At 40.9% G+C, this 21,442-nt stretch overlaps 1 protein-coding gene across 5 annotated transcripts in view; it reads left to right on the forward strand.

Annotated features, from left to right (window-relative positions):
* Positions 1-2,162: 2,162 nt before the first annotated feature.
* COL14A1 (collagen type XIV alpha 1 chain) overlaps positions 2,163-21,442 on the forward strand; it is a 112,907-nt gene continuing 93,627 nt past the window's right edge. For 2 of the 5 annotated variants that reach the window (XM_053953795.1, XM_053953872.1), the window contains exons 1-5: positions 2,166-2,513; positions 5,757-5,878; positions 11,461-11,577; positions 12,648-12,791; positions 15,874-15,960. In XM_053953795.1, the coding sequence (XP_053809770.1) occupies positions 5,791-5,878; positions 11,461-11,577; positions 12,648-12,791; positions 15,874-15,960 (436 nt within the window). In that variant the 5' untranslated portion in view covers positions 2,166-2,513; positions 5,757-5,790. Of the gene's footprint in view, positions 2,514-3,038; positions 3,407-5,756; positions 5,879-11,460; positions 11,578-12,647; positions 12,792-15,873; positions 15,961-21,442 lie in introns of those variants that run through there. The other 3 variants (XM_053953952.1, XM_053953643.1, XM_053953721.1) reach the window with 3 other exon arrangements.

Here is a 21,442-nt window from a genome sequence, read left to right on the forward strand (position 1 = left end):
CCTTCAGGGGCACTGCAAATGGACTGATCCATCAAGGGAAGTCCTAAATGTAATCTTTTTGGACTTCATCAGAGCTTTGATACTGTCTCTGACAGAATCCTTCTGGATTGTCCAGCACACAGCTGGATAACTGGGTTACATGATAGGTAAGCTACTGCCTCACAGGTCAGACAAAAAGAGTTCTAGTGAATGGGGTGACATCAGACTGGTGACTGTCACTAGTGGGGTTCCATGGGGTTCCATCCTTGACACAGTTCTCTTCAACATCTTCATTAACGACCTGGATGCAAGACTTGTGGAAATACTAAGTAAATTTGCTGAAGACCCTGAATTGGGAGGAGCTGTCAACTCCCTAGAGGGCAGAGAGGCCCTGCAAAGAGACCTCGACAAATTAAAGGACTGGGCAGTCACCATCTGTGAAGCTTAACAAGGGCAAGTGCTGGATTCTGACCTGGGATGGGGCAGCCCTGGCTGTGTGCATGGACTGGGGAATGAGAGGCTGGAGAACAGTTCCATAAAAAGGGACCTGGGGGTCCTGATTGATGTCAAGTTGAACATGAGCCAGCAGTGCCCTGGCAGCCAGGAGGGCCAACCCTGTCCTGGGGGGCATCAGGGACAGCATCACCAGCTGGGCAAAGGAGGGGATTGTCCTGCTCTGCTCTGCACTGGGGTGGCCTCACCTCGAGTGCTGGGGGCAGTTTTGGCCACCACAATGTAAAAAAGATATTAAGCTATTAGAGAGTGTAATAAAGGAGGGCCATGAGGATGGTGAAGGGTCTGGAGGGGAAGTCATATGAGGAACAGTTGAGGTCACTTGGTTTGTTCTGTCTGGAGAAAAGGAGATTGAGGGGAGACCTTATTGCTGTTACAAGTTCCTTGTGAGGATAAGTGGAGGGTCAAGTAATGATGTTTTCACTCTTGTGACCAGTGACAGGATCCAAGGGAATGGCCTGGAGTTGAGTCAGGAGAGGTTCAAGTTGGATATCAGGAAAAGGTTTTTTACCTGGAGGGTGGTTGGGCACTGGAACAGGCTCCCCAGTGAAGTCATCACAGCGGCAAGTCTGATAGACTTCAAGATGTGTTTGGACAACTCTCTTGGGCACATGGTGTGAGTCTTGAGGAGTCCTGCACAGGGCCAGGAGATGGACTTGATGATCCTGATGGGCCCCTTCCAACTCAGCATATTCTACAATTCTATTATTCTATGAGCAGTTTCGTGTTCTTCTGGGTATTACTGTTTAGCTAAATACATAAATTAGGGACTGAAAGAGGTACAAACTGTATAATATTTAACATCAATGACCTGAACATCTTTCTTCTTCAGAGGAATTGTTATCTTGCAAGCTACTTTTCTTGAGTGGTATGTGTGTTGGCTGTTGCACACAGCTGACAGTGCAGTAGAATAACTGCAGGTGACAGGATCTAGGAATCTGGTAGATGCTTTTTAGAGCTAGGAATGCTTTTGAACCTTTGCTGTAGAAAACAACTGAACTTAAAGAGTTCCTTTAAATCTCAAACACTTCTGCAGTTTAACTGGAAAGACATCCATGCACTATGAATTTGGACAAGAATCTGCAGGATTAGGAATCCTACTCAGCAACAGAAGGTTCTGCTTTACACTTAGTCACAGTCATCTCCCTGTGACTCACTGCCTTCTCCTTCCCTAGAAGGGAGCCCCACTTTACATTAAGAAAGTATACACATCTCTGTATCACCTATGACTGATTCTTAACTTCTTCAGTGATTTCATTTGTAATTTTAGACGGATGACCAGGCATGTTGTAATTAATATTTTCATTCACCTCTTAAATTCTCAGGACTTACAGACTATGTGAATAGTAGTCTTAATTGTAAATTCAGTAGGATATAGCAGGGCAACTCATATTTCTATGGAAATATAAAATAGAGATTCTGCAATTGCATGTACCATTGCAGTGTCTATCCATATTGCAAAAAATGTAGGGATGTACTACAACACATTTAATCAAGGTTTTTACTAAGCCAGAAAGTGTTGGAACACTTTTATATAAATATTTCCCCAATGAGTCACTAATCCACACATCTCAATAGCTGGCGTGGGGAACACTTGCATTCCAAGCCGTACTGCGAAGTAGGCAGCTTCTAAATAATTTATAAACAAAGTGAATAAGGAACTTTGGAGAGAGGAAAATGAGTTAACAGATAGCAAACTCAGAATACCGAGGACACTGGCAAGCCCAGCACCTGCCCGTGGAACGCCTTCCGCGCACCTGGCCGCGCCCCCGCCGCGGGGGTCGGGCTCGGGGGCGGAGGGTGGGATCTCAGGCATCGTTTATGCCTCTTCTCTCCCCCCCTTCTTTCCACCTTCTGCTCTATAATTGCCCGCCTCCTTTCTCTACCCTTTTGCCTTATCAGATGCGGAGCGGCCAGCGGAGAGAGAAGCGGCTCTCCCGCAGCCGGCTCAGCACCCGCAGCCCCGCGTGAAAAGGAGCGGCCGCTCCCCGCCGGCCGCTCCCCGGCTGATGCCCGCACAGGTCGGTGTGCGCTGCGCTTCGTCCCCATCGAGGGCAGGGGCCAGGCGGGCAGGGGGTCGAGGCAGGACCGGAGCGCTTCCCATCAACCTGCCCGGCCACCTCCGCGGCGGCAGGACCGGAGCTCTGGGGGAAGAATGGGGCGAAGGAGGAGGAGATGGAGGAATGGAAGGTGGCGAGCTCAGGCTAGGACGGGGAAAGCCCTTTAGAAAACTCCCTGCCAAGGCCTTACTTTGATAGCTGATAGTAATTAAAACCCAATCAGTCTCACTGTTGGTGTGGCTGCCCGAGTCCCGCCGCGGGTGCCTCCTCCATCCCTCCCTCGCTTCCTCGGTGCCGCTCTGTGTCGCTCGGGGCAGTCGCTCCGCCCCGGCCCCGCACGGCGCTTTCTTCGCGGAGCTGCCCGGGCTGGCGAGCGCGTCCCTGCCTCGTCTCCGCTCCCTGCCGGCAGCCCCTGGCTCTCACGGGCTCCATTCCCCACCTCAGCTCCTCCCTTCATTGGGGCTGGGTGCTGGTGGTGGGGTGCTGGGTGCTCTCCGGCCCCCGAAGAGGAGTCGGGGGTCAGGAGCAGAGATTGTGAGCCGCGGCCCCCTGGCCAGGCTGGGGCCGGGCTGCGGGGCTGTGGAGACCGAGCGGGAGAGCGCCGTCCCGGTCCCCTCCGCCGGCTCCCTCTGCGGGGCCGGGGCAGGTCGCGCTCCGGCTTGGCCCAGCGGGACGTCAGACGTGAGCGTGTTCTCGGGCAGCGCGGCCGCGCCGCTCCGCAACGAGAAACCGAGACGGGGGAAAAACCCCGACTGACCTGCCCGTCCCGGGGACTGCGCCAGGGCGGCGCGGAGGCGGCTCAGCCTCCTCCCCTGGGCTGGGTGCGCGGAGCCGGGGCAGTGCGGAGCACGAAGGTGTGTGCCGCGTTTGTCCCGCTGGGAGCTCTCGACGGTGCGTCCTTCCCTCAGGAGAAGGTGCCCTGTCGCCAGGTCCGTGCCAGGAGTCCTGGAGCCCAGCTGGGAGAGATGCTCCGGGGATCGGGGCTCACCTCATGGCAGGGTTCTTGGATTGCTTGGTGTCTGCTCCTAGCGCTAGTCTGGCAGATAACTCATTTACCACATACTTACTAAAAGGTGAAATATATAAAAAGCAGAAGGAATAGGATATTTGTGTTTAGTCCCACACGATGTTAGCCACAAGGTGGCTGCAGACGGGGTTTCTTTTCCTGGTTAAGTGAACCCTGACGTGCGGATCATTGTAGAGGTGAACTTGCGTGTAGTTGATCCAGCACCAGTTATGGCTATTCCAATAAATCTAATTTCTCTGGCTTTTCTCTAAAAGCAGCAGTAGAGAATGTTTCTAACACAGGATTATCAGTCAGTTAGTATTTATAGCTCTTGCTTTGGAGGAGGGTTTATATCAAACGTAGCAGATGGGGAATTTAGCCACCACTGTAAATGAATATTTTACTGTCTGGGTTATTATGGGAGGGAATCCACACATCATCAGTGGTAACTGCCTGGAAATATGAGTTGCTTGCTGTTGTTTGAAGAGTCTGTATTTACTTGATCCAGGTTGTATTCCTGAGTAAGGAGAGAAACATCAGCACCCATCATGAGATACACAAGAGGTGGATTTTAGCCTGTTTTGAGATGCTCTCGGTTCTTCCTATTGCCTGTCACTAGGCAACTGTCTGCTGACTTTGGTCCTTGGGTGTTTGACACTTTGGCTCTTGTAGTAGGAAACTCGGGAACTTTGCAGAGGTTTCTGAGTTCTATCTGGAGGATGGGTCTAAGAACTCTACATGGCAATATATAAGTTCCTGGCGCACATCTTTGATTTGTGATCTAGGTATTTTCCTGTGTCTTGAGAATTTTATACTATGAGATATGGATTGAAAATATATGCTTAAGTAATGTGAAATTTGTTGATAATATGGTTAAAACTTTGATAACCTCCTTTGGAGGTGGAATTTACAATGTATATATTTCTCCTGTATGTTTCTAGGAGTCATATGAAGCATTCATGACTGGTATTTGTGACAGTAGACCTACCAACTATAGGGCTATAGAAGACCTATTGGGACAGCTATTTGCAGGTTGCAAATACTCAGAGAGAGAAGGAGATGTAGGTCTTACCCTCTTCTGTTTAATAATGATTGAGGTATTCCAGTCTGCTTTTGATATTAGATTGCCATGTGCCTTCAAGGAAAACATGGAAGGCAAATACAATGATGGTGTCTTAGGGATATTAGAGAAAATGACAGAGGAGATAAATGTGAGAAACCTGCAAAACAGGAAATACATAAACCAAAATTTACCCAAGTAAACCTTCAAATCCTCTTTGCTGACCGCAAGGAATCTACTATTAATTATCTTAATTTGTTTCTCCTGTAGAATTTTAACAGGCAAGGATAGCAAAACATCTTCTTCTTGGCCCAGAAATTTGACTAAAACTAGTGCAGTAAATTTTAGTGAAAGAGAAATCTTTATAAGTATGGTGCTAGGCACTTGTTGATGTATCTTGAGATTGGTACTGTTTTTAAGCTAACTTCTGTGGTCAGGTAAATTGCTCATTCTGAAACTTGCTCTTTGGAACCAGAATTATTTCCTGTAACTCATCTAGTTCACCTAGGACTACCTTTAGTGTTCATATACTGCTGCATTCTAAAGCGTTGATTTCTCCTAAGTAGTTAAGTTAGTGTAAATGGTTTTGACCATGATACTACCTACTGTAGGTGCAGACAGTACAACAGACAGCACAGGATAAGCTGAATAAAGTAGAAAAAGGAAAATGGACAATGGGAAGTGGATGTGAGTTCCTTCAGAACAAAGTCCTGCCTTTTTAAAAAAGCTTCAGAGTTCTTTGCCACAGATATCTTGTTAAGGTTCTTACAAAACTGGATTGTATAGAAATGCATGTTGTACTTTGTTATTATCTATAGCCTACTCTACTTCCAATTCTTGTGTATGATTAGCAAAGACTATACAGTTCCTTTTTATGTGGGCCAAGTTTTCAAAACTGTTGAGTAGCCCAAATGGGGTTCTTTATCTCTTTCAGGTAAAATGTGCTTTGTTCATAAAACTGCTGCCAGGAAAATTTGCCTCCACTGATGTATGTGGTAAATTCCTTGTTTGTTTGTTTTGTTTGCTTGGGGATTTTTTGTTTGTTTTAATCAAATCCAGTTTTTCCTCACAATTTTCATTAAAGTGGATGCCTTCTCTTTGCCTGTTTAGTAAGTCTTTTTGTTCCATGTGTTTTCAGTCCTGCTGATACTGTGTGCATTGAGGGGAAGAAGATGCTGTGCCGATACGAGATACAGAGCTGTTTTCTCTTGGCTTTCCTAGCTGTCACAGCTTTTTTCATCAGTGATGTCCAGGGTCAAGGTAAGTCACAAATAAGAAGATGGAGTTTTTCACTCTGATGTGCAGAAATAGACTTCTTATTCCACGTGCAAGTGTTACTTCCTCCTTAGTAGGATGTGAATCCAATAATACTGAAAGGAAGCAGGAATTTTGCTGCTGAGCTTGGGGAGCAGGTGGAAGTAGAATTACATCTTCATGTGTGCTCTTTGAACCCAGTATCTCAAATAGCATAAATATTTGTGCCAATTCATGTGTCTCAAAATGAATTATACACAACATGTTTTACTCCTATTTACATGAAAGTACTTAACAGAAATTGCTCTTACTGTCCTCTACGTGATCAAGCAAGTTTGAAGGATCAGCTATGATGTGAAGCTTGTATGGAATATTTATGGTTTTTTTCTCTTTTGGAATAGTAACTGTTGTAGTGCTTAGATCATTCCATATTGCACAGATCTGTTAAATGTCAGAGACTACTTCTGCAGCTTTTAAAATGAAAATCTCCTTTGTGAGTATTAAAGGATACTGCTGGGATTGTTAGGCTTACTTACTTGTTGGATTGTATTGACAGTGGCTTGACTGCTGGAGAAAATTTATCCTATTGCTTGGGGAAGGAGGGAGAAAGAATACCAATGAGTTTTAATGATTTCTAAAGAAAGGTATTTCTCTCAACTTTAGATTTATGTAATCCCTTTGATATGAGTTTGCATGGGCATAACCAGGAGCAGAATTGGATCCTGGGGTCTTTTAAAGCATTTTATATAATGTATTATTCATGAGCACATTTGGAAACTATTGGCAAAGTGAGGCTTTCAAAATCCTCATAGTGCAAGTAGCAGTGTTGTCCAGTCTGCGTGGCACTCAATGGTATGCTGGGGAAGCATACCTTCTTGGATGTTTGGAAATCTGTGAGCATTTTTCAAGCTTCTCCCAGAACTTAGGGATTCACGTAAGCTGTAATATATGATGTTGGCGATGTGAGGTGAATCAATAAATGTATGTTCCCAATGTTGAGTGCATCATTCTGGTCAGAAATTAGGTCCAGAATGTTTGTGACTTAATGAGCCAATAAAGCATAGCATATGGTTAGTCTTTTCTCTGTATTTCAGTCCTAATACATATGGTTAAGATTTGCAAAACAGGTTTGGGGATTGAGATCCATCTCCAGAAAGTTTTGCTAAATTCCTTGATCTTGGAAAGCTATATTCTTCCCCACTTTTTAAAAACTTTGATTCCATCAGTTATAGCTGGAGAGTGTTCTCCCTTTAATACCAATACAATGAAATGAAGGTCAGGGAGGTTTTTTTTCCACAGTAATCACACTAGCAGAAGCTAGAGTTGGTGTACTTGATGAATAAAGAACAATACTTCCCTTGTTCTTAGACTCTTTCAGCGAGCATCAGCTATGGAATGCTGTCAGCAGTGTGATATTAAGCTAAGTGGACCATTGCCTTAGCCCAACATGACTGTTATTCTATTGAATTAGGTGATATGAAGTCTCTATTCCATGTTCATAGAAAAAAAAATATCTCTTGGTACACTAAAAGTAATAAAATGTTTCTCAAATTCTTTCTTTTCTCAAGGTTGCCACCTCTTGAAGTAAGCTCTTCAAGCAGCTGGCAAACTATTTACATTTTAATACTGTTTGTTTGTCTGTTTTAATCAACTGTACACTCTGCCAACATGTAGGAAGAGCTGGCATTAGTTCCAGCTTGTGTTTCCTTCCTTTGGCAAAGATGCTTATGTAAAGGTGTGTAATGTGACTTCTTGGAAAGGAGAATATGTTTGTGAGACTGAAGCCAACATGCCTGAATCTACAAATTATCTCTTCAGAGGAGCTATGTGGTTGTATCTCACTGCCTTATAAACCACATAGTGCTGTTTGCTTTTGACTCAACAGCAATTATTTTTTCAGCACTGCTGTTTCTTCCCCATTCAATATAATGTATAAATAACATCTTTTGTCTACTTATGTTCTTATATAGTACATGAAAATAGTTCTGGGCAAGAAAAACATTTGAGAATTTTTCATTTATCCATAAAGTAACTCGCTTTGAGAGTTTTTCTGTATTTCAAAATGGAAACTTTTCTTTGTGTAGCAATAATTTGTATGTGTTAGTGCTGTAATTGCAGTGCATATTAACTTATTCAATTCTTATGACAACAGTAAATTGAAAGCCACAATATTTAGTTAGTATGCAAATTTAGACTACTGGATATCTTGGAGAACTGTCCATAAGCAATTTATTGTATTTTTCCTTTTCAATAAGAATTGAAAACTTTCTTTCCCTAGTTGTCCATAAGAGTTATGTGTTTGGAGTGCTAATTTACCTGGTGGCATAAACCAAAGCCTTGAACTTGTCAGTTTTCTTTTGGGTGACTGCTCTAATGTTGCTGACAGACATTATCTTTTGCATTCCTGTAAAACCACTTAACGAGATCTAGCTACTGATTTTTATCAGTTAACTGACTCAGCTTGGATTGATTTTTTTCCCTTTCTGCAAGAAGTGAGATTTTGTTCCACAGACAATAAAGGCCCAAAGAAATAAAGATATCCTCTTCAGGTTGGTGAATGCGTAGTAATACCCATCAATATTTTGTTGTCTGTTTGAGTGCTAGATTTTTAACTTCCTTAGCTATATGTACTTTTCTATGCCAGAACATTAGTCTTTGCACAACTAAGACTCAGTTAATTACCTGCCTAGTGAATAATTATTTTCTTTCTTATGGTTTATTGCTGTGTGGGAATGTCCCTTCCACTGCACTGCTGCTTTTGATACAAAAAGAACCCAGTGAAAATTTACTGGTTATGTAAAGACTATTCTGGCACAACTTTTCTAGTCTTTCACATTGTAACTCTGTAGTATACAGAAAAACTTCTGGTGATTGTGTCCTTCTTTGCTTGTAAGGTCTGTGATTGTTTTTTTTTGGGCTCATATATTTATCTGTTTTGGTGATGGCTAATAGCAGTTAGGGCAGAACTATGCTTCTTTGTTAGAAGGTGCTTTCATAAACTGTCATAAAGTTGAAAGTAGGATGGAAAGAAATGATGGGAAAGGAAGATGGCAGACAAAGTGAGCTCTGAAATTCTAAGACATGATTGGAGTTTTTTTGGTCAGTCTTTGATGTTACTTTGTTGCTCTCTGCTCTGCTTCTTAATCCCCATATGAATTTACTACTTAATCCCAGCAAAATTTGCAACATCTTCACACTTGCATGCAACCATTATTTAAAAATGTATTTTCTATTCCTGAGGCAAAATAATAAAAAGAATTGTATTTTTGCAAACTTCTAGGTATGATTTGTCACTCTTGTTCATTCAGCACCAATTTATTGTGATTTATGTATAGCTCAAAGACACAATGAATCTTGAGAATGAAATAAAAGCTGTAATGCATAATTATAGTCTACTTGGCTTTAAAAACTTTTTGCCATAGTCTCTGTCATGTTTTTACAATTATAGCATGCTGAATGTTCTTGCAGAAACCTGCCTAGCAAAACATTTTGCAGTACGAGGGCCAAATTTTCAAAGAGTTGATGTTGTATTTGCAGCAATTCCTGCACATGATCTTGCTCGCAGCCTCTTTCTTTCTAAACTTCAGGGAGGCGACAGGCTGAAGATGAAGTCTGACAAGATTGTGCCCAACAACTAAGGAAATGCTTGGGTTGGGTGTGAGCCCAGTGCTGCCAATCAGAACAGCTTTGAGTGTGTAGAGTTCATCTGCTGCCTGCTGTTCCTGTCCCCTTGCCTCTCTTCTTGCGCTTGCTCTCTGAGATCTTTGAGAATGCATAGGTGTTGATAAGCTGTTCTTGGTACTTATGTACTCACTTTTCTGTGTTCTGGTGTTAAGTCCCTCAAGGAAGAGAACTGCAGAGCCTGCCCTTGGTCTGACAAAACTGCCACTTAGGGAATGAGAGACTGGATGCAAGGGAACATGTCTCTTGTATTAAACCTCGAGATTCTTCCTTCTAAGATCCAAAATGTATTTAATAGTAGATGACATGAAAAAAACATGCACCCCGAATATCAAAAAACTACAGCCTGCCTTTTTCCTTCTTTCTTCCCCCTAGCTCCTGGAAAAAGTAGCATGTAGGAAAAAGTTATTGGTTCAGGACAGGTCTTTGGCTGCTGCTGGTGCCAGAGCTGCATTGGCTGTAGCAGGTCAAATGGAGAGGCCAGAAATTGTTGGCCAGCACATTCTGCCTGTTGACTCAGGTGCTCTGTGTGCTGTATCCCCAAATCTCAGAAATATTATATTTATTATAATATTGGTTTATTATATCTAAAGGACCCACAAACTGTGGGCATGAGCCTAGTCAATTAAGAGCAATCTTAGCCCTGGGGAGAAGAAATTGCCACTTGCCTGCTTCAGATTAATTTCTTTGATTTCTTAGACTTACTAACAGAAACCGTAAGATTAGTGGTGAAGGCACCAAGGGTTTGGAAAATGAAGGAGACTCTTCAGGGGGCTGTGGAGACAATGGGAAGAGGAGGAGTAAGGTTGGAGGTGTCAAAGGTTTTCTAGCCCTTCTGTCATTCAGCCTCTAAGTAGCTTCCCTGGCTGCCTTTCCCTGTAGATCAGTTTGTCTGTGAGTCAATTTCTATTCAAATGTATGAAGATTTCCCCTTGTTGACAGCCTTGGATACCCCAGCCTGCACTGCCAGGTGCTCTGCTGCAGTTCTGCAGTGAAGAAGGGATGTGCCTCCCCAAAGCAGAGTGGAAAGGTTTTGTAGAGTGTGGTCCAGCATCAGTGGAGTTTGACTGAGCAGTGGGATGCAAAACTGTGAGAAACTCCTTTTTGCGCAGAGACACAAAGTTGCTGATAGTGTGGCAACAACATAGGGCAGTTTTTCCATTTGTTCTTGTGTGAGTTCTTCACTGATATATCACCTCTTTTTCAATCATTTTATGCTTTTATTCATTTCACCTGCTGCTTCAGTTTGAAACCTAGGTGATGGCACCATAGAAATAGAAGCCAAATTTTACTTATCATCCAGGCTGCCCCTAAGTCTTGACTGGCCTGTGTATGCCTGCTATTCTTGATGAGACTGAAGCAGTGTTTGCAGCTGCAAAGCTTTGTGCTGTTTTAGCCAGGTTTGCAAATTGGGCAGCTGATGTTCCCTTTGCCTGTCTTTTCTCTTTGTTATTCTCTCCTCATAAAGGTTTGAAAATTTGGCCCTGGGTAACATTAAATGTGGGGGAATGCCCATAGTAACGAGTGGTAAGGGAGTGTAGGTCATGCATATTGTTAGTGTAAGCAAGAGAGCAATTTTAATTCCCATATATTAACAAAGAGCATTTTTATTACCAGCTTTGCCTGCTAAACTAGTGTCTTAACATCTAACATTGTTTGTCTTTGTCCTCTGCTGTTAGGTTGTTTAGTTTGTTTTGTAAAGAGAGAAATAAAAGGTCTGTCTGAGGGAAGTAGTGCACTTGGGGATGTCATTTTACAAACTAATAATCTGTATGTGACATTTTAAATAACTTGCATCCTTTACCATTAAAATTTTGGGTTGTCTTCCTATATGTGTTTATTTGTTTGTTTAAAATTGGTTAGTGTTTATTTGAATTTAAAATGTTGTTTTCTTTCTGAACTTGCAGTGTCCCCACCAACAAGACTAAGATATAGTGTAGTGAGTCCTGACAGTGTACAGATATCTTGGAAAGCCCCCAAAGGGCAATTCACTGGATATAAACTTCTTGTCACTCCAAGTTCAGGTAAAAGTCTGTATGTTCTCTTTTAAGGTGAAAGAACTGTCTTCCTAGGGCATAAAAGGTTTTCAGAGTTTAGTGTCATCCTCCACAATGAAGAAATTGTGAGCAAGCTTTGGGTAATGAAATACTGGCTGGTCAACAGAAGAGAGATTGATTTCACTAGAGGGTGGTCAGGCACAGAAAATGGGAATTGAATTCTTGAGGTAGCAGAGGTGGGTCAATGCTAGTTATGCTTCATGTGTAGTCTTTGGGAATTGTCATTGATCATCTGTCTTTACCTTTCTTCCAGTGGGGTGTAAGGAAGTCTAGGAATTATTCAAGGGAAAGTATTGGAATCCTAATTCAGTCAACCTTTAAGGTGGATCTCCTTGTCCCTTATCCCTTAGTGAGCTGTCCAGAAAATAATTAAGTACAAAACAAGTAATCTTTAAAAGTTTTTTTAATGAAAACTTGAAAAGGTAGACAACAAAGTGGCTGTATAGAGCTATAAAGGTCCTACTTCTGTGCATTTAAAATTAATTTTAGATACAGAAACAGTTTTAACATACAGCTAAAATACATCTCTTTATATATTGGCGTGCAATCTTTATATGTAAATGGACATAGAAATGTTAAATATTTGTATTTATACATGAGAATTTCCTAGCCCAAAGAATGTTGTCAAAGCAAATATTCAGAGGTGATGTGGGCATGACAGGGTCTGAACTGGCAGCCAATCACAGAGGGAAAGCCTGTTGGTATGATGTTACCAAACTTGACAGATTTTTGGAAATTGTTTCTCTTTTTCTTAATGATTTTGCTGGATACCATGGCTGTTTCATGAGGCCCAGATACAAAGGCTGATCTTAAGAGTGTTTCTGTTTAAGAAAACTGGTTAGACTGCCTATCTTCTTGCTTTTCTGGGATGTTCTCTGGCCTGGCTGTATGGGTAGTTCCAAAAGTGGGAAAAGTGGGAATGCTTAGGTCATGGTAGAGCTTGAGGTATTTTTAAGTCATTATGTTTACTGTACTGTAAGAAAAGCAAACAAAGTTATGTATTTGTTGGATTTTTTTCTTTGTCTTTTCTCCTATAGGTGGAAAAACAAATCAATTAATTCTTCAAAATACTGCAACCAAAGCAATTATTCAAGGTCTCATTCCAGATCAAAATTATGCCCTTCAGATCATTGCATTCAGTGAAGACAAGGAGAGTAAGCCAGCACAAGGCCAGTTCAGAAGTAAGTGTCTCTTTACGGCTGACATACAGAATGTATCAGATATTTAATGTAACTTCTGAAATGGTAACAAATCTTACACAAAGAGGAATGATGGAAAACCACTTTTTTTCTGTGGTGGAAGGAAAATCAAAGCCATATATTTTAACTGGTGTAAGTATAGGTGGAGGCCTGAATTAATTTCATAGTATGTTCTTGCACTGGGCTCTTTGTTTCCATTGGGTTGGCATCCCTTTCTTCCTCGTTTCATTAGGAAATTAGCTGGTATTTCATGGAAAGAATCTTCAGTGAGTAGAAATAAAATGCTATGTTCTGATGCTTTAAAAATTTCCTTTTTAATAAAGCAATGTTATAGTTGTGGCAACTGGCAATTAGATGCTAGTTCAGTAGTAAGAAAGGCTGATTTCTTAGTGGTCTTCAGCGGTCAAATATGTTTACAAATGTAATTTTTTATATGATCAAGACATGCTCTTAATGTCTATATCATAGTGATGCATACACATCCTATCTGATTAATCTTGATCTTCATGTTTAACGTGTCAAATATGATTAGTGGAGATTTGGTTAATAATATGGCAGTGTAGGAGTACAATTGAAAGCCTGATGAATTCTCTGACACTAAATTTTCCTCATTGTTTTTGCTAAACTATCTTTCTCTTAAAACCAGCACAAGATAAAATATGCTGACTACTTGATGTGGTGTGTATCCAAGTCCTTCTAGCGTTTCACCACAACAACTGTGTATTTACTACCTTTAGTTCTGTCCTGGTTAGGAAACCCACAAAACTACAGATTACTCTAGGATTGAAGACAAGCCCACAGAAGGCTACAGCAAATTCTATAATATTAGGTGTAGCTGGTTTTGAAATGGCATTTACGAAAAGTAGAGCTGGCAACTCAATTGAAGAATATGGGGATTATGTTCTATTTAGTATACTCTCTTTGCTGCACTTAAGGCTGGAGTTTCATTTAAAAGCATGATGCCTTTCATAAGTAAAGAATACAGATACAGCATATGTACAAATCCTTTTTTTGATCTCCTGTATTATAGGTTTTTTTTTTCCGCTTGTACTCTGACATGCGGCCACTAATTCTTGAGATGAAAAAAGGTCAAATATATAAAGAGTTTTGAGACTATCATCTGGTTTAGTGCATTGGAAGTATGGTTTTAATGCTGTGGAGTTGTAACTGATGTACTAAGAATTGTCAAGCTTACAATAAAATTTTATTGTCAAAAGAGTATCTCTCTTTATATAGTGAGGTATACATTCTTATTCTAATACATAGTGTTTAATGAACCAATGGGGATTTTTTTCCTTTAAAAATGAAGATGTAAAATCACATGCTAGATAAAATATTTGTGTAAATATTAGAGTAAAACTGCTGTCTTGTCTCTTCCTATGTGGTTTGAATTTTGACAGTTCCTAAATCCAGAAATCTCTGTCAGGATGTGACCGACTTGTCTCCTTTGAACATTTTCAGACTTTTGTACCATTTTCTCTAGAGACTTGCCCCTCAATAGCACAAGCATTAGAGGAGGCCAGCTAATTGGCTTTGCTCTTGGACTTTCTTCAAAGGAATGCTCCTAGAAGAATAAGCAGGAGCATCCCTTTTGGCCCATTTTATTCTGTTATTTCACCTCTTGTTTTTGTCAGAGTCTTGTTCAGTTAAGGATTAAACGCAGACTTCTGACTAAGACCTGGTGTTGTAGCATTATCTGTAACCCAGCTAATAACCAAGATCTGTTTTGGTAAAAGCTGGCTCCTCAGCAAGCTTGTGAACATGAATTTGCTCCCAAATCAGTTACACAATTGTTTGTTAAAGGTGGAGGTGCTACACAGTCACATGTGCTCTCTTAGTAAGAAGAGAAGTCAAAGTTTCAGGTTTTTTGTTCTCATCTCTGTAGCTGGAGTGTGAGCACTGTAGGTTCTGTGAAGGGTTGTCATACTGAGAAAATCACATTCAGATGTTTGTCAGCTCAATTGTCTTCCTTAGAACTTAGTCTTGTAGTTGGATTTTGGATTGGAACTTGGAACACTCCTGGTTGATTCAGATATTCCACATACCATTGGGTAAATTAGTGAAGTCCATTTGACTTTGGTTCCACTAATGTACAACAGGATATTTGTACTCTCTTACACAGTCAAGAGACAGATAACCTCCTTTCATGCCCTCACAGTGTTTTTTGGAATGATGTAGCACAGAGAGACTTTGGTCCTGGCTGAGGATCAGTGCCTGCTTGGATGAATGGCAGTCATAATCCAATTTTACATAAACTAAGAAGTGTAATTGGATTAGAATTTTATTTTTCTGTGGAAGATAGTCTCAGCTTCATTGTTTTAAGCTTTTCCTGGCCGTTGCAGACAGATGGAGTGTGGATACCAATTAGCATTCCAAGAAAATTCTGGAAGGGCTTTTTCTTCCCAATACGTGACTTTAGCAATGACTTTGTCAGAACATTTCAGACTATTAGTAGAGCACTACTGGCTACTAATGTAATATTAAGAATTGCTAATCAAATTGGGTTCTGCTTGGCTGTTGTGAGAGATTTGAGATATAGTAAGGGAGGTATCCCACTCACTTGTGGAACAGGAAACTGTCAAAGTCTCAGCTCTGGAGCAACCTTGCACTCCTGGGAGTATTTGGTGCCCTGACTACAGATTTGGGCATAGGATCTAAGCTGATTCTGTAAAGAGGACAATGTAACAGCTGGCTTATGTGCTTTTGTGTTGACTGACTTGAAGTGGAACTTTGCAATGCTGGACTTTCCCCAGCTAGCTTTGCCAATTTTCTAGACTATATTTCCAGTGTGGGATCTTGTCTGCATGGGCTTAGGTGCTGATGTCACTATTTGGATTCTCCTGTGTGAAGAGAGTCAGTTTTGAGAGCTTTAATGATAATAGAATGGGGAAAGATCCATAAAAATAATAAATGCAAAGGGAGGGAGGGAAAACACAGAAACAGTAACTCATTACCTAAACATATCTTCAGATGCTCTGCACACTTACTTTACCAGGAAGAAGAAAATTACATGCTTCTAACTGTGTTGTTTCTAGATTAATTGATTTTCCCCCTTGCTTTACAGTTAAAGACATAGAGAGAAGAAAAGACACAAGTAAATCCAAGGTGAAGGATCCAGAAAAAACAAATGCGAGTAAACCAGCTCCAGAAGGTCAGATCATAACACATATGACTTATGTGATATTCTGAATATAATCAGCTTCTTTATTTATCTTGGCCACTGGAGAGATTTTCTGTAAGTCAGTACTTTAAATCTGGTTCCCAGGGTTAAATTAAAGAGAGGAAAAAAACAGTATTTTCAGAAATATTGGAGAGTTGCTACAGAGGTATTGCTTTTATTTCTGTGTTTTGCTTTGCTTTTTTTATAAAGTCCTAAATGCCATCATTAATAGATAAACATTATTAAAAATAATTTTAGATAATAAAATTATTAAATGCTGCTTGTACTTTTCCACTGGGTGCACTTTGAGTAGTGGAATATTCATGCAGGTGTGTGTGTGTTTGTAAAAACTTCTTCTTAGCTTGGCTGTAAGACAGACTGGCAGTATTAATTCTCACCTAAAGTCAAATTAATACTATTGTGTAATTAGCTACATAATAACTTGATAAGTCTGTCCTAGTGTAGGTTGTATATATGAAAACATTTGAAACATTTTGAGGGAGGGGAAATAAAAGGAATTAATTTTGTCCTGTTGCAAGGAGCCAGTCTTCTGGTGAAATGTGATTCTGCTTGCCATGAGAAGTTTGTCTAGTATGGATGAAAATCTATTTTAAGCTTAATATACAGCTCTGTTTCCTGTTATTTTAAAATTCAAAGAGCATCTTCTTTATGAAGTAACCCCAACAGTAATTATTCCCTTCAGTGGTTATTTATGATATATAGAACAAGAAGAACTTGGTATGACCTTAAATAGTCTCTCTGTGAATAAACAGGACAGTTTCAAGGATCCCATTTTCCCCTTCGTTATAAATCTGTCTCCAGTAATGCAAGTGTCAAAGACCTCACCCAAAGCTCCTTGAAGCCCACAGGAATTTTTCTTTGGTGGGTTTTTATTCTTGACACATTTTTGTGTCATGTTGTATTTATTAACACTAAGCAAGTTTGTTTCCATACAGCATTTCTCAAACCAAAGCACCCTTGGATTCCATTGGGTGCATTGGAAGAATTTTAGCTAGTGCTTGCAACACTAAAGAGACAAGTTGTACCTGCTAGTGCATGACAGGGTAGTGGATAGGTGATTTTCCTACATCATGTCTAGAGGAAGGCTGAGCTGGAAGAAATGACAGAACCAAGAAGGAAAATGTGATTTGCTTTCTTAATGAATGACAATTGATAAAAGTTGAAGGAGAGAAAACTGGGCCTGTACTTGGAAAATGTTGATTAAATACAGACAGAGGAATGTGTCTGCCAGAGGGCGGGAGAGAATTTATGCTTCTTTCATGGAGTAAGGGCAAAACTACAATTGGTGAGAGGAGCTTGGATCTGCAGTCTCTCCCTTTTTAGGATTCACGTTTACTTTTGAAGTCTTTAGTCACCTTTCTCAGCCCTACACTACTTTTTACTCATCTGAGCTTCTTCAGTTGTATCAGGGGAGTTTGTAACAGGACAAAATACATCTCCATCTGGCACTTGTGAAAAGATATTGCCTTATACTTACTGTAGCAGGTTTTACTAGAAAACTGAGGTATGCATTTAAAACTAGGGCAAAACTTACAAACTTCTCGATCAGAAAACCTGATCATAAAGAAAAAATATGCTAATTTTTATGCATTCTTGAATTTGTTTAGCCCTATTTCCAACTCAGCTATATATTGTAAAGTAACAGACCTTTTTCCTCTAGTCTAACTATTGCATATTTCTCTGCTTTGTGCAGTACAATGATTATTCAAAGTGATGGTAATTGCAACTAAATGATTTCAGCGGGAATAGGGTAAGATTCCAACTGAAAACATTGGGCAAAAATAACAGCATCAGCAAAAAATGTGTAGCTGGGGTAGAAGTGAATTCAGAATGGATACACAGACAGTAATGGTATCAAAACTTTCCTAGTTTAATATATAAAGACCGTTCCACCTCAAATTGAAATAGAATCAAAGAAATAAGGAATAGTCTGAAAGAAATGGATTAAAGAAATAAGTGCAAAATTTTATAGCAAACCCATGAATAATAACTTGATCCTCTGCAGATGTTTGACAGGAAATTATTTGAGTACAACGAAATGAATTCAGGCCAGCAGTTAATTGGTTTCATAACCATTTAGTGTATGGCTAAATTAGATGGATTTAATAGCAACCCCGATACATTCTGTGTCTGTGTTTGTATCTTTGGTCAAGTTGGCTAGAACGCTGGGAGTTAACACTACAGAAGAAATTATTAGAATCATAAAATTATTAAGGTTGGAAAAAACATGCAAGATCATCAATTTGACCTAATACCACCCTGTCCACAAAATCATCTCATGAAGTGCCACATCCATTCAGTTGTTGAACACTTCCATAGATGGTGATGGCACCAGTTCCCTGGGCAGCTTGTTCCAATGTTTACCCTCTCTCACCGTGATTAAATTTTTCATAATATCCAATCTGAATCTCCCCTGGTTCAACCTGAGGCTGTTTGTTCTTGTCCTGTCACTTGTTACTTGGTAGAAGAGACTGACCCCCATCTGACTACAGCCTCCTTGCAAGGAGTTGTAGAGAGTGGTAAGGTCTCCCCTGGGCCTCCTTTTCTGCAGGCTAAACACCCCCAGCTCCCTCAGCTGCTCCTCATCAGACTTGTGCTCCAGACCCTTCCCCAGCTCTGTTGCCCTTCTCTGGATGTGCTCCAGCCCCTCAATGTCCTTCTTGTAGTGAGGGGCCCAGAATTGGACACAGCATTTGAGGTGTGGCCTCACCAGTGCTGGGTACAGGGGAACAATCCCTGCCCAGGTCCTGCTGGCCACACTGTTTCTGATCCAGGCCAGGATGCCATTGGCCTTCTTGGCCACCTGGGCACACACTGGCTCATGTCCAGTCCCAGTTGACCAGCACCCCCCAGGTCCTTTTCCAAGGGCACCTTTCCAGCCACTCTTTCCCAGCCTGTAGGACTGCATGGGGTTATTGTGACCCAAGTGCAGGACCCAGCACTTGACCTTGTTGAACCTCACACCACTGGCCTTGGGCCACTGATCCAGCCTGTCTAGATCCCTCTGCAGAGCTCTCCTACCCTCCCGCAGATCAACACTCATTCCCAGCTTGGTGTTGCCTGTGAACTTATTGGGGGTGTTATTAATCTGTTTGTATAAACTTTTAAAAATATTTTATGATGACAGCCAGGTTGAGTTAGGTAGAAGAATATCTCACCTGAGAACAAGAGCAATCTTTGCCCATAACCCAAACTAAAAACAACCATTGTCCAGGCTATTGTTGTCAGTGGTTGTGGCTTCTGCTCTTGTCTTGAGAAGGAGAAGCATAATTCCCCAGTTATTAGTGTCCAGTTTTATATAAAGAGGTGCCTTCTGTGAACATCTGCACCGTTATTTTACAGAATTATGTTTATTGGCATTACTAAACCAGAAAATCCAAAATCATTGCTTTGGGGCAAAACTAATAAAGCACATCAATGTACTTGTCAATGAGTACAAAAAAGAGTAAGAACTCTCTCAATATTACAAGCTCCAGTTTGTGCATTATGATAAGTCATGTATCCTGCTGTTTTCCCTGAAAGGAACTACATTATTGTATGAACCTGTTGTTTATAAATACTTAGCTAATATACCAACTTTAGGGTCACACAATAAACCCCAGATTTTTCTTTCAATTTCAATGGGACAAAGATTTCAGCATAACCCTTCTGCTCCTAGAAACCATCTCTTTGCTAACAAATGCAACATGTAAATACCTGTACTCATGATTCTAGGTAGTTCCAGAGCATTTCACTCTTATTTTCATCTGTGGTTTGGAGGACTGTTTATGCTGTTTATGTAGTACTGACCACTATTTATTTACCAACTGTCTAAGGCTCTGAGTAGTGCTCAGAGGTCTAAATTCCTTTTCTGAACTCCCAAATCATCTTATTTCTTTCAATCTTTCTTCTTCTGTTCTTAAATTAAATTGTTGTGAGGGTCTTCCTCTGTCTTTATAGAAGTCTGTCAACAGCTTGTATGGCTTGGTAGTAAAGCAGCTTCAGCAACCTAGATTAAAATTTTCCATGTATTCTGTCCTATTCATTCAAATAGCTTAAAAAGATTTACTCCTTTTCTGCTGTAAGTACTGTGCTCTTATCACAAGCAAACCTCCTGTGTATATCCAGTAAAGTCATGGTGCTAAATTAATTCCGGCTTAATGTCTGATTTCCAGGAACTTTCTGCAATTCTTCTGCATGACCACTTTCAAGTTTTGAATCTCCTTCCTTTAATTTTGAAAATCTGTCATTTTTCAGCTTAGTGATTTATCACTGCTGTGCACACTCATATTAATAATGTCAGAAGCCTTTTCTCTTTCTGTCTGTGGAGAAAAAGCTCACAGATGCAGCTTCTTTCAGCACACACTGATATTTGAGTGCTTGTACCCTGGCTTCTCTCCAGCTCCCTCATGTACAAAGCTCTTTTCTGTACAGTGACAGGGGTTAATACATTCTGTGCCTTCTCAGATGTTTTACAGTTTCTCAGAGTGCTTCTATGACTGATTCTCTAATCAAATCCCTTTGGGGAGGGGAGAATCAGTGCTTTGACTATATCCTCTGGCAAATATATGACTATATCTTTTTCTGCAGAATATTTCTCCATGTATCTGAACTGGGTTTAACTACCCATTTCAATATAAACAACAAAACACTGAGGCCAGTTTTAGCTGCATTCCTGTTGACTCGATTGGGGATTTTTAGTTGAGAGGTGTGGTGCCTTAGTGTAGGCTTGCAGCCAAACTCCCACCTAGTTGCTTGCTCATTCCTCTCCCCTGCAGGATGGGAGAGAAAAAAGGAAGAATGGGAATGAAAGAGTTCATAGGCTGAGATAAAGACAGGGAGACTGCTTACCAGTTACCATGGTAGGCAAACAGAGTCAAGTGGGGGAAGATTTACTTAATTTATTGCCAGTTTAAAAATTTGCTAATGTGGGTAGTGGGAAACAAAAGAGACAAACATTAAAACAACAGCTCTCCTTTCCATTTTCCCAGGCTCAGTTTGACCTCCTCCCAGACTCCTTTCCTCCTCACTTGTTATCACTGCAAGTTACACTTGGTCCAAGTCCCTTCAGAGAGGAAGCAAGTGGTGCAAAAGGGGTGATGAGAGATTGTGATCAGGGTGTGATCAGTGGTCTCCCTCTTCCATTCCTTTTTTCTCATACCTCTCTTCTCCATGAATATCATCTGCAGGCTGCAGAGAATATCTGCTCTGCCATGGAGCACACTCTCCTCTGACCTTGGGGTTCTCTTTACTGTTTCTCACTCTTTATAACTTCATTTTTTTTCCCTTTCTTAAATGTTTTCCCAGAAGTGCCACCACCTGTCCATGGACACTTGGCCTCTTTTCAAAAAGGCCACCCCTGCAGCCTCCCTCCTGCCAAACCTGGCCACAAACACCCAATACCAAAGGTGCTCCATTAGTGCTTTACTAGAGTAAATAATTTACACAGTCTTTAACATGTCCTGTTTGGAAA

This window comes from Vidua chalybeata, chromosome 1 (assembly GCF_026979565.1).
Source record: "Vidua chalybeata isolate OUT-0048 chromosome 1, bVidCha1 merged haplotype, whole genome shotgun sequence".
Classification (NCBI taxonomy): domain Eukaryota; kingdom Metazoa; phylum Chordata; class Aves; order Passeriformes; family Viduidae; genus Vidua; species Vidua chalybeata.